Source organism: Scyliorhinus torazame, chromosome 18, assembly GCF_047496885.1.
Source record: "Scyliorhinus torazame isolate Kashiwa2021f chromosome 18, sScyTor2.1, whole genome shotgun sequence".
Taxonomy (NCBI): Eukaryota; Metazoa; Chordata; class Chondrichthyes; order Carcharhiniformes; family Scyliorhinidae; genus Scyliorhinus; species Scyliorhinus torazame.
Genome location: NC_092724.1, coordinates 91,466,087 through 91,480,085, shown reverse-complemented (window position 1 = coordinate 91,480,085; position 13,999 = coordinate 91,466,087). Strand labels below are relative to the sequence as shown.

Genomic DNA, 13,999 nt, shown 5'->3' with positions numbered 1-13,999 from the left:
AACATCACCCAGACAAAAAATACATTTAAAATAAGTTCAACTTCGTTGGTAGTTTTCCATAGCAAACATCACCGGTTTAACTGACATGTTTTAAACATCTCAGTACCAGTGCTCGGTAATAGAAGGGATGTCAATAACAATGCAGGCTAATTAAGCCTGTGATCTCTCTGTGGTGTTGAGTGAGTGGCTGCTGGAACCTGGAAGAATTCAACGGCGAATAGCTGTGTGCCGGAAACTTGTCAATACTTTGTTATCACATGGTCAGTCTGTGAACAAGAAGCCTGGATGTGGAGATGCCGGCGTTGGACTGGGGTGAGCACAGTACGAAGTCTTACAACACCAGGTTAAAGTCCAACAGGTTTGTTTCGATGTCACTAGCTTTCGGAGCACTGCTCCTTCCTCAGGTGAATGAAGAGGTCTGTTCCAGAAACACATATATAGACAAATTCAAAGATGCCAAACAATGCTAGGAATGCGAGCATTAGCAGGTGATTAAATCTTTACAGATCCAGAGATGGGGTAACCCCAGGTTCAAGAGGTGTGAATTGTCTCAAGCCAGGACAGTTGGTAGGATTTCGCAGGCCAGATGGTGGGGGATGAATGTAATGTGACATGAATCCCAGGTCCCGGTTGAGGCCGCACTCATGTGTGCGGAACTTGGCTATAAGTTTCTGCTCGGCGATTCTGCTTTGTCGCGGGTCCTGAAGGCCGCCTTGGAGAACGCTTACCCGGAGATCAGAGGCTGAATGCCCTTGACTGCTGAAGTGTTCCCCGACTGGAAGGGAACATTCCTGCCTGGTGATTGTTGCGCGATGTCCGTTCATTCGTTGTCGCAGCGTCTGCATGGTCTCGCCAATGTACCACGCTTCGGGACATCCTTTCCTGCAGCGTATGAGGTAGACAACGTTGGCCGAGTCGCACGAGTATGTACCGCGTACCTGGTGGGTGGTGTTCTCACGTGTAATAGTGGTATCCATGTCGATGATCTGGCACGTCTTGCAGAGATTGCCATGACAGGGTTGTGTGGTGTCGTGGTCACTGTTCTGAAGACTGGGTAATTTGCTGCACACAATGGTTCGTTTGAGGTTGCGCGGTTGTTTGAAGGCAATTAGTGGGGGTGTGGGGATGACCTTGGCAAGGTGTTCATCGTCATCAATGACGTGTTGAAGGCTGTGAAGAAGATGACGTAGTTTCTCCGCTCCGGGGAAGGACTGGACGACGAAGGGTATTCTGTCGGTTGTGTCCCATGTTTGTCTTCTGAGGAGGTCAGTCCGGTGTTTCGCTGTGGCGCGTTGGAACTGTCGATCGATGAGTCGAGTGCCATATCCCGTTCGTACGAGGGCATCTTTCAACATCTGTAGATGTCTGTTACGCTCCTCCTCGTCTGAGCAGATCCTGTGTATATGGAGCGCTTGTCCATAGGGGATGGCTTCTTTAATGTGTTTAGGGTGGAAGCTGGAGAAGTGGAGCATCATGAGGTTATCCGTGGGTTTGCGGTAAAGCGAAGTGCTGAGGTGACCGTCCTTGATGGAGACGAGTGTGTCCAAGAATGCAACTGATTTTGGAGAGTAGTCCATGGTGAGTCTGATGGTTGGATGGAACTTATTAATGTCATCGTGTAGTCGTTTCAGTGATTCTTCGCCGTGGGTCCAAAGGAAAAAAATGTCATCGATGTATCTGGTGTAAAACATCGGTTGAAGGTCCTGTGCGGTGAGTAGAAGCCTGGATCAGAGTAGTGAGGACAGGAGACTGCTGCAGGAGTGAAGCAAGATGTGTGTGTGTGTGTGTGTGGGGGGGGGGGGGGGTAGGGTTAGGGGCACTGTTGTGCAGAGTGATAGCCCCAACCACAAGATGAAATGGAATCATCCCCTCAGGAAGCATTTAATTGGGCAGGTTTCTGATTGTGCCCTCGTTTTGACCAACTTCTAAAGATTTTTTCCCCCTCTTTCAAAAGACCAAGGAAGAGCTTGAGAATTATTGTTCATTTGTTGACACGTCACCCAAGTGGGCAATGCCCGGGCATGTGGCAATACAGTGAAGATGATCAGCTGTGGGGGGCATCGCAGCTGAGCCTGATTTTGCCGTCTCTGGCAGGAGTCACTGGATGGTGAACAGTTTGATCTCTCTTCCCACAGCTCGGAGGCACCAAAGCCTCCTCAACCACTCGTGCCAATCGGGGTAATTCAATTCAGCACATACTGGACATCTAATTTTAATTCTATGCATAATCCAGGCTGACACTCCAGTGTAGTGCAGTTCAGAACACCTAATGTGTTCCTGAAAAGAAGTGTACTTAAGGAAACCATGCTCAACAAAAGTTACGTTCCTATAAGAAAACATGTAAACCTGTCCTGTATTATTTACATTTACATTAAAAACCTATTGGCTTGCTTGAACCTAACTGGGCCCAAAATCCTCTCACTAACTCTTAATAAATTATGAACTCTACTAGCCTTCCGCTCACTGCTTCCTGAACTCTTCTGCTTGTCGCTTCCCTCTCTCGCTCGCTCCTTCCAGCTCGCTGTTTCCCTCCCCGGAACTCTCGCTGTCCTGTGAGCGAGGGAGTAATTGAACGAGGGAGCAAGAGGAGCTGCGAGGGAGATGGAGTGAGCGGAGAGGGTGACGCAGCACGGCGAGGGACCGAGGCGAGGAAGAGGGTCGGGGAGGGAAGCGCCAATGGGGAGGGTCGAGGAGGGAAATGGCAAGTGGGAGGGTCGAGGACGGATGTGGTGAAGTGATGGTTTGTTTTAAAAAAAAGACTGAAAATGCTCCAGAACCGTGCTAAAACAAAAAACGGAGGCAGTGCTATTTGGGGGAATATCCCCAATTAACAAAACACTCTATTGGAACACACTTTATAAACAGGGGACACATGTAGCGAGGGAGTGCCGCACTGTCAAAGGTGCCATTTTGTGAATAAGACATCTGCACCTCTAGGTGGATGTTAAAGATGTCACACTACTCTTCAAATAAGAGCAGGGGAGTTGGCCCAGAGTCCTGCTCAATATTTATGCCTCAACTAACATTAGTTAAACAGATAATATGATTGTTTATTTCATTGTTGTTTGCGAGAACTTGCTGTGCACATTGACTACCACATTTCCTACATAATAACAGTGATTACACTTCAAAAGTACTTCACTGGCTGTTAAGCACTTTGAGATGTCCTGAGGGTGTGAAAGGCACTATGTAAATGCAGGTTTGGACCACAGTGAATGCGGCTGCCTAAGCATATTGGTATTTCGGAGTTTCAGATATCCCACCAAGCTGATCCTTTCTCTCTCTGCGGTATTAAGTTATTGAAATCGACCCGCATCCATTTGTCTTATTTTTAGCGCCTATAGAAGCCATGATCTCTTTCAGTCATCCCTTCCTCTGACAATTTTAGGCCTTTTAAGACCAGATTAGGGATGACCATGTTTACCTCACTGCCTGAGCTATTTTGTCTCATGCCTGATATTTCTACTTTCTGCAGTATTGTGGGGGGCAGAGTTGGTGTTTAGTGAACAGCGCCCAATTTACTTAGGTGACAAAGGTCTTAAATTTTTTTATATAATGTTTATTGTCACAAGTCGGCTTACATTAACACTGCAATGAAGGTACTGTGAAAAGTCCCAAGTCACCACACTCTGGCACCAGTTCGGGTACACTGAGGAAGAATTCAGAATGTCCAATTCACCTAACAGTTTCGGGACATGTGAAAGGAAACGGAGCACCCGGAGGAAACCCACACAGACACAGGGAGAACGTGCAGACTCCGCACAGGCGGGAATCGAACCTGGGACCCTGGTGCTGTGAATCCATAGTGCTAACCACTATGCTACCGTGCTGCCCAAGGTCTTAAAGATGTTAAGGTCTTAAAGAGGACTGGTGTTTTCCTGAGCTGTTGGCCTCGGTCTTTCACTGGGCGTCTCAAAATATGACAAGAATTTAATTTTGATGCATACGTGTGCAGTTATTTCCTCAATGTTACTGAAGCTGCAGATTCCAGGATATCACTGGGGAGGATAGCTGTTTAAGGTTGGATTCTGCAGTAAAACTAGGAGCCATAAAGATACAATAGTCACCAAAAATCCGGTAGGGCATTCAGGAGAAACCTCATCCAGAGAATGGTGAGAATGTTAATTTCTCACCACATTGAATAGTTGAGGCAAACTATATTGGTGCCTTTGAGGGAATGTTAGTTAAGTGCATGGGGGAAGCTAGGAATAGATGAGTACATTAATACATTGATAAGGAGAGGCAGTTTCTGGCTTTGAAAGCAGACCAAGGCAGGCCAGCAGCACGGTTCAATTCCCCGAACAGGTGCCGGGATGTGGCGACTAGGGGCTTTTCACAGTAACTACATTTGAAGCCGACTTGTGACAATAAGCGATTTTCATTTTCATTTCAATATATCTCTCGCAGCGTGGACTACAGAATAAAATACTGCAGATGTTGGAATTCTGAAATAAAAACAGATAGTACTGGAAATGCTCAGCATCTGAGGAGAAAATGAGATGTAATGGTCATGTCACAGAACTAATACTCCAGAGCTAATTCCAGGCTAATGCTCTGAGAACACCAGTTCAAATCCCACCAGCTGGTGGAATTTAAATTCAGTTAATAGATCTGGAATTATAAAGCCAGTCTCCATAATGGTGACCATGGGCGAGATTCTCCGACCCCCCCCCCCGCCGGGTCGGAGAATCGCCGGGGGCTGGCGTGAATCCCGCCCCCGCTGGTTGCCGAATTCTCCGGCACCGGATATTCGGCGGGGGCGGGAATCGCGCCGCGCCGGTTGGCGGGCCCCCCCGCTCGATTCTCCGGCCCGGATGGTCCGAAGTCCCGCCGCTAAAATACCTGTCCCGCCGGCGTAAATTAAACCACCTACCTTACCAGCGGGACAAGGCGGCGCGGGCGAGCTCCGGGGTCCTGGGGGGGGGGGGGTGCGGGGCGATCTGGCCCCGGGGGGTGCCCCCACGGTGGCCTGGCCCGCGATCGGGGCCCACCGATCCGCGGGCGGGCCTGTGCCGTGGGGGCACTCTTTCCCTTCCGCCTTCGCCACGGTCTCCACCATGGCGGAGGCAGAAGAGACTCCCTCCACTGCGCATGCGTGGGAAGCTGTCAGCGGCCGCTGGCGCTCCCGCGCATGCGCCGCCCGGAGATGTAATTTCCGCTCCAGCTGGCGGGGCACCAAAGGCCTTTTCCGCCAGCTGGCGGGGCAGAAATTCGTCCGGCGCCGACCTAGCCCCTTAAGGTTGGGGCTCGGCCCCTAAAGATGCGGAGCATTCCGCACCTTTGGGGCGGCGCGATGCCCGTCTGATTTGCGCCGTTTTGGGCGCCAGTCAGCGGACATCGCGCCGTTTCCGGAGAATTTCGCCCCATGAAACTATCGTTGATTGTTGTAAAAACCCACCTGGTTCACTAATGCCCTTTAAGGAAGGAAATCTGCCGTCCTTACCTGGTCTGGCCTGCATATGACTCCAGACCCTCAGCAACTAAGAGTTGACTCTTTAATGACCTATGAAATGGCCAAGCATGCTGCTCAGGTTCAAGGGCAATTAGGGATGGGCAATAAATGGCCGGCCCAGCCAGCAAAACCCATGGAAGAACAAAGAAACCAAAATCTGTGGAGGGAGAATCCTGAGGTAGATAGTCTTTCATCAAAATCTTCGGTCTGTTTCTGTGCTGTAAGTTCTATGCCATTCTGTGTAATGTGCTCAAGACCACAATGTCCCTGTTTGCCCCTCGTCCTCCCCACATGACGCTTTGAGCTTGGCGTACTGCCTGAGTACAAGTTTGGCAGCTTCTGACAAGAATGAGAGGCCTGCATGACACGGACACCTTGATGATGGGTACCTACCTCAGAAGGCTGCACGGTTGAATGGAGGCAGTCCAGTCCCCTGTGATGTGTTTGCATTACCCCAGACAGGTAGTAGCAGCTCCATAGCAGCCCCGAGAAATATCCTTTCATCGGACACTGGAATGTCGGAAGAGCATTGACTGCACCACGGCAACCTGAGCTTTGATTCAATTCACAGTCTTGCACATAGTTTAAATGCTGGATGGGTGTAATATGTTTGCACCTCTGAATGTGCCTCACAGTATTTATACAATACCTGATCATATCGGTTGCTTCATCTGCTATTTAAACGCATCATTGTGGTATTGTAATGCCTTCACTACCTCACTTCCCAAAGCACCACCCTCCTCATGCCCAATTTTTGTAAACTCCTCCAGCCCTCAGGGCTCTGCATTCCTCCAAATCTGCTCTCTTGTGCCGTCCAACTTCCTTCACCAACAATTAGTGGCCATACCTGCAAACCCATAAACCCTGGATGTCCTCCCTAGCCTGCTCTGTCCCTTGCTCCTCCTTTGAAGACTTTGATTTGACCAAGCTATTGTTCCGTATCTTGATGTCTTCTCCCTTGTCTCACTGTCAGTTGTGGTTTGATAATGCTCCTGTTGGTAACTTAGTAAATGATCCCAAGGTGCTTCACAGGAGTGTAATCAGACAGAAACTGATATAGAACAAAGAAGGAGGCAATGGGAAGGAAAACCAAAAACTTATTAAAGGACAGAGGGTTTAAGGAGGGTTATAAATGAAAGCATGGTGTTGAGGATGAAAACAGCGCTTCAGGATCAATAAGTTAAATACATTTTGAAATGTGGTTACTGTTAGCACATAGGCACGCAGAGAGCCAGGTTTTACACAGCGTGAGTGTCTGTCTTGGTTGACAATAATGGTCGAGGGAGGAATGTTGGCCAAGGCATGCTAAGAAGTACCTTTGGTTTTTAAGTAAAGTTGTGGGGGGGATCTTTTACATCTGCAAGGGCAACTGGGGCTTTATTTATTGACTCACTCAAAAGATCGCATCTCCAACAATGCAGTCTGGATCATGGGTTCAAATCCTGAAATGGATGTGAATCCACCAGCGAGCACTCTACCACTGAGCTGAGAGAGACCACCTTCCCAAATAAGCTTTGTATGAATGGGGAAGCATTGAGCTCTGTCTGAACTGGACGCTTGTCTGGAAATCACATACAGTTGATCATCCGGAGGGAAGCAGCAAATTCATACCAAATGTGGAGAAATTCTTCAGTTCAATGAAGAGGAATAATAAAAATAATCTTTATTAATGTCACAAGTAGGCTTACATTAACACTGCAATGAAGTTACTGTGAAAAGCACCTAGTCGCTACACTCTGGCGCCTGTTCGGGTACACAGAGGGAGAATTCAGAATGTCCAATTCACCTAACGGGACTTGTGGGAGGAAACCGGAGCACCTGGAGGAAACCTACGCAGAAATGGGGAGAACGTGCAGACTCCGCACAGACAGTGACCCAAGCCAGGAATTGAACCTGGGGCGCTGTGAAGCGACAGTGCTAGAATAGCAGAAAGCTTTGAAATGACAAATAAAATATTGGCACTTGTTGAGGCAAATTATTCAAATTTTCAGATTCCAAACCTGGAGGGCTGGGGTTTGAACTCAGAAAATAAAGAGACAGCTGGTTAAGATATGTACGTGGGCAGATGGGGAAGAACTGAAATTGATACAAGGGTATTGGGCGGTATTCTCCCCCCCCCCCACGGCGGGTGTGAGAATTGCCGGGCGCCGTGCAAGTCGCACAACGCCGCCCCGACACCCGCACGCGATTCTCCCACCCCCCCGAAACCAGCGGCGCGAAAATCACTGCAAACGGCGAGCGGCAATTCTCCGGCCCGAATGGGCCGAGCGGCCGGCGAAAAAAATGACGGTCCCACCGGTGCCGTTCACCCCTGGTCGTGCTGGCGGGAACTGTGCTGGAACGCTGGGGGGGCGGCCTGAGGGGGAGGGGGCTCCTTCACTGGGGGGGGCCTCCGATAGGGTCTGGACCGCGATCGGGGCCCACCGATCGGCGGGCCGGCCTCTTCCCCCCCCCGGACCTACCTCCTTCCGCGGAAGGCGCCAGAACCCCGGCGCCATGTTGGTGAGGGGCCGGCACGCGTAAGAAGTTCCCCCCGCATGCGCAGGATGGCATGGCCCAACTGCGCATGTGCAGGAACGAGCAGCCCCAACTGCGCATGCGCGGGTTGGCGCAGCGCCCATTTGGCGCCGTGTAAGGAGGCTGGAGCGGGGTGAACCGCTCCAGCGCCGTGCTGGCACCCTGTGGGGGCCAGAATAGGTTGTGTCCGGACCCTGTTCGCGCCATCGTGAAACACAACGGCGTTCACGACGGCGCGGGCACTTAATCCCGGGAGTGGAGAATTCCGCCCATAGTGTAGGAAGGAAGGAGAAATTATACACATACTCCATGAATCATTCATTTGGGAAATGATCATCGATGACTAGCCCAGCATTTATTGCCCATCCTGAATTGTCCTTGAGGAGGTGGTGTTGAGCCTCCTTCTTGAACCGCTGCAGTCCCTCTGGTGTTGGTACAGCCACGGTGCTCTGTAGCAGTTTGGTACAACTGAGTGGCTTGCTTGTCAATTTCAGAGGGGCAGGTAAGAGTCAACCACATTACTGTGGATCCAGAGTCACATGCAGGCCAGACCAGGTAAGGACGGCAGATTTCCTTCCCTAAAGGGCGTTCGTGAACCAGATGAGTTTTTACAACAATCCGGTAATTTCAAGAGTATTATTAATGGGACTAGCATTTTATCTGATGTTTGTTGAGTTGAATTTAATCTACCTCCATTGCCTTGGTGGGATTCCAGCTCGTATCCTCTCGATTACTAATCAAGTAAATTTACCACTGTGCTACAGATGATGTTGAAATAATCAAGAACCAGGCCAAAAAATTGACCAAGCGCTCTTCAGTGGTACTGATGATGAATACATTCAATTAATGCAGAGCTGCAAATTGTAAAGCCAATGATAAGCGAGAGGAGTCGGGGACAAAAGCGCTGCTCTCAGCTTACTGTCATTTGGGGGACAGTTTAGCTCAGTTGGTTGCACTGCCGGTGCGTGATGCGGAGCGAACCCAACAACGCGGATTCAACTTCAGTACCAGCTGAGGTTATCCATGAAGGCCCCACCTTCTCAACCTTGCCCCTTGCCTGAGGTGTGATGACCCCCAGGTTAAATCACCACCAGTCAGCTCTCCCTCTCAAAGCCTATGGTCCTCTGGGACTGTGGCGACTATCGCCAGTCCTGAAGGCGGGAGGCAGAGATTTAAGATGTTATGAACAGTACGCAGGAGAGCCACTGATCCCTGGTGTTGTCGAGCTGAACAATGAGAAAATTGATTGGAGGAACTTGCTGCTTTGATCACGGGATGACGATGTCTGTGAGGTGAGTGTACAAAGTTGCCCGAGGTAGTGAACAAAATGGAAAAGGAGCACCCAAGAATTAACTTGAAAGTAAACTGCGGGAGCAGGGTGGATTTAAACTTGTGACTAGTAAATTCCAGACCGACATCGAGACATTTTGTGTAATACGAAGAGTGATCAATGTCCAGGGAGTAAAGAGGTGAAGGTGAAAACACTGAAATCTTTTACAATCAAACAACTGGAGGCTGAAACCAAGGGACTTTGGGATCCCGTGGCTGGGTGACTTAAAATGGATGAAATCTTGTGAAATTGTTTTGTCCATTATTTTTAGCAGGACTATATTAACCGGTTTAATTTTGATTGGGTTAAAATAACCAAGAGTGGAAAACCTCAGTGATCAGAACTAGTAAGAGTACTCTGAGCGCAGTACTGTACAGTTAGGGCCTGGTCTCCTCTGATTCAGCATTACCTTGTCCAATTGCCTCTCTGTATTAATTGAACAGATTCACCATCAAAGCTACTAAAAGTCCTTGGTCTCCTATTTGGCCTGGTTCCTGGTTTTTTCAATGCCAGTTGCGGTGGTAGCGTAACATCCCACCTAAAGATGCCAGAGCCATGGAAAATAGAAAGATCTGCTTTGATGGATGAAGATGGATGATTCCTAATGACCCCAGATTCACGGGCCTGTTACTTGGTGACCCTATTGTTGAAGCCTATGTGTGTTCTGTCTGCAGATTCTCAGCTTTGCACCATGCCGCACTTAGTGGGAGTATCGATCTCATTTCATTGCTGCTGGAAGCTCAGGCCATGGTGGACATCAAGGACAGCAATGGTTAGTATTGTTGACTTGTTTTATTTTCTTATCATCCTCATTTTGGCTTTCCCTATCCCAGCCAAATAGCCCCCCCCCCCCCCCCCCCCGAGATCTCTGCACTCCACCAATTCATTGTGCTCTTTCTCATCCCTGATTTGTGTAACTCCACCATTGGCAGACATGCCTTTGGCTGCCAGGACTGAATCTCTAAATCCCTAAACCCCTCAACCTCTTAGTTTACGACACTCCTTGAGACCCCCCCCTTTTCTCATTTAGTCTGTGTAAATTGACAGAGAAAGGTTGCATCCGATGTTCAGACAGAAATGTTGGGTTGCAGAACAAGGCCATTTGGCCCATCGTGTCTGCACCTGTTCTCCAAACGAGTAATCATCAAATACCCTATTTAATGCCTCGATTGAACCTGCCTCCACACACTTGCAAGTCGTGTATTCCAGACCCCAATCACTCGCTTTGTATAAGAAGGTTTATCTCGCGTCACATTATTACGATCCCAGACCAGAACCCAACAGTAGCTGGGATACTAGACAGAAACGCCAATATTTTATTTTAATATTTTAAGAATGTGAGGAAATGATTCTTCGCTCCAGGAGTGATTTCACACAAAATAGGGATATGGTATATTAAAGCAAGCTTTATTACTAACACAGTATTAAAATACCTTTTAACGTCACACAAGAAAATAGCTTACAATTACAGTGTAATTGTACCCATAACTGCTATCTTTACTTCCCCTCAAACAACAAAGCCAGATCAGCTCTCAATCCACTTTTAAGTACAGTTAGCAGACCCAGATATACTTGCTTATGAGATTTTTCTTGGAGAATGGTTTTGAAGATAGACCTGAATCCTGTCAGAACATTGCAGGGCCTCTAGCTAACGTGTCTAGATGCTGTCTTCACAGTTTGATTTCCAACTCCAAACTCCTGCCTGTCTCAACTCACTGTTGAAACCGCCTATCTGGTTCTCAGGCAAATCTGTCTCTGGTCTGTCCCCAGTAAAATTTTCAACTGAACTGCAGTGAGAGCGGATGCTTGACTTCTGCTCACATCCCAATATAAAACTCAACTAAATTGCTTGTCTGCAAAATTCCAGGTACTCTAGAACCTCCCATTACACCATGTTACCAAGCTGAAACAGAATGTATCTAATTAAATATTCCACAGGGAACTGCCTTAATCCAAACAAAAATCCACTAACCCAAGCTTTTATGATGCTTTAATTACTCCTCTGGCTCCCAAAAAACTTTTAAACCAAGGTTTTTAAAAACTGTACTGCAGCAGCCATGCACACACTAACCTAAGTTTTTAACCCTTACTGCACCAAACACATATAATACAATATATCTGAAAATCAAACATTCATCACAACGTTTACTTCTTTTACAAATCACTTTAAATCTGTGCCCTTTCGTTCTTGATCCAACTGCTCTGTCCAACCCCCTTGTGATTTTGAACATCTCTCGCAAATCTCCTCTTTTCCTTCTTCTCTCCAAGGAGAACAGACCCAACCGTTCCAATCTATCCTCATAACTGAAGTTTCTCAACCCTGGAACCATCTTGTAAATATCTTCTGCATTCTCTCCAATGTGTTCACATCCTTCTTATAGTGTGATGCCCAAAACTATACAAAGTATTCCAGCTGAGGTCTAACAAGTGTTTTATATAAGTTCAGAATAACCTCCTTACTTGTACTCTATGTCCCTATTAATAAAGCCCAGAATATTGCATGCTTTATTCACTGCTCTCTCCACCTGTCTTGCCACCTTCGGTGATTTATGCACATATACACCCAGGTCCCTTTGCTCCTGCACTCCTTTAAGAACGTTAACCTGGATTTTATATTGTCACTCCATGTTTTTCCTACAAAAATGCATCACCTTCACTTCTCTGCATTGAACTTCATCTACCACCGATCTGCCCACTGCACCAACTTGTCTATGGTCTTTTGAAGTTCTACACTGTCCCCTCATAGTTTGCAATACTTCCAAGTTTTGTATCATCTGCAAACTTTGATACTGTCCCCTGCACATCAAGATAAAATCATTTATACATATCAGGAAAAGCAGGGTCTCAATACTAACCCCTGGGGAACTCGACTACAAACCTTCCTCCAGCCTGAAAAATATCCATTGACCATAACTCTGTGCTTCTTATTATTTGCCAATTTTGTATCCACATTGCTGCAGTCCCTTTTATTCCATAAGTTAGAACGTTTCTACCTTGTTTATTTACAACAGTAACTGCACTTCAAAACTATTTATTTCATCAGCTAGGAGGCAGATTGCAACATCCAGTTCTGGCTCTCCACCTCACTCTAAAAAACAATCCATTTTTTTTAAACAACAACAATGTGCATTTATATAGTGGCTTTAACAGAGTCAAACATCCCTTAGCACTTCAAACAAAATTTGAAATCAGTTTACGTAAGGAAACATTAAAGAAGGGGACCAATGGGTGGCATGGTGGCACCTTAATTGCCCCTTAATTGGAAAAAAATAATTGGGTACTCTAAATTTATTTTTTAAAAAGGTGACCAAAAGCTTGTTCAAAGGTTTTAAGAAGCATTTTAGAGAGTGAAGTCGAGAGATGGTGGGAGTTTAAGGAGAATATTCCACAGCTTGAAGCCTCGGCAGCTGAAGATAGGGCCAACAATGGCAAAGTGAAGAAAATTGTGGTTGTATCAGAGGGCAGAATTGGAGGAGTCTTATGTGTTTCAGTGGGTTCAGGACATGGGGATGTTATAGAGATAGGGTGGGATGAAGGATTTGAAAACAAGGATGAGAATTTTCAAATTGAGGCACTGCCGGACAGCGAACACAGAGGCAAATGGGATTTGTTCCGAGTCAGGATATATCCAGAGTTTTGTTTGATAATGTTCCTGTGTATTGCTTTGGGATATTTTACTATGTCAGAGGTTCTCTCTAAATGCAAGTTGCTGCAGCTTTTTGATCCATTAGGTCTTCACCATTGATGCTGACTGTTACATCCCTTCCTCCTCCAATCGGGATGGGGCAGGTTAATGCAGTGACATTTCCTTACGGATGTAGGAATATAGGGATGGGAGTAGACAGTTTAGCCCCTTAGGCCTGCTTCACCATTAGGTCAGATTTTGGCTGACTACATCTCAACTCCCCCTTTGATCGATGTCCCTTGATACCCTTCCTTGTCCAACAAAGGTCTATTGACCTCAATCTCAAAAGCACCAAATGATCAACATTCATAGCCTTTTGGAGGAGAGTGCTCCAGATTTTTACATTTGTGTAAAGCAGTCGTCCTTCATGACTGGCCTTGCTCTAATGTTAGGTTTGAACCCCTTGGCATTACTGCTTGCTGATAGTCTGCCTTTGGTCCTGTTTCATGTTCTATGAAGGAATGCGACCCTTACACTACGCAGCATGGCAGGGGAGGTTGGAGCCGGTACGTCTGCTCCTTCGTGCTGGAGCAGTCGTGAACGTGGCCTCGCAGGATGGGCAGATCCCATTGCACCTCGCAGCGCAGTATGGACATTATGATGTGGTAAGTAAGAGCTTCCCCTTTTGTCACACCCTGTAACGTTGTTATTTGGCTCCTTTCGCCATTGGTTCCAGCATAATATGGGAGGATCATTCTGGGGCCAACACGACCCTTGCGTTGATTACTGACAACCCATCAGCAATGTTGCTCCCACCATAGGATCATAACAGTACAGAAGGAGGCCGCTCAGCCCTTCCAGTCCATGCTGGTCACCACCGTCAATGTTGGACATATGACCAGTGTTACTCCTTCTAGCTGAAAGTGATGGAGTGGCACAGTGGTTAGCATTGCTGCCTCACAGAGCCAAGGACCCGGGTTCAATTTCAACCTTGGGTGTTTGTGTGGAGTTTGCACATTCTCCCCGTGACTGTGTGGGTTTCCTCTCACAGTCCAAAGATGTGCAGTGTTAAGTG

At 47.4% G+C, this 13,999-nt stretch overlaps 1 protein-coding gene across 5 annotated transcripts in view; it reads left to right on the top strand.

Annotated features, from left to right (window-relative positions):
* The window catches only part of LOC140395367 (caskin-2-like), a 463,341-nt gene that overhangs the window by 263,490 nt on the left and 185,852 nt on the right, over positions 1-13,999 (top strand). For all 5 annotated transcript variants that reach the window (XM_072483024.1, XM_072483023.1, XM_072483027.1 and 2 more), the window contains 2 exons: positions 9,974-10,071; positions 13,444-13,589. In XM_072483024.1, coding sequence (XP_072339125.1) covers positions 9,974-10,071; positions 13,444-13,589 — 244 coding nt within the window. The remainder of the gene's footprint in view (positions 1-9,973; positions 10,072-13,443; positions 13,590-13,999) is intronic.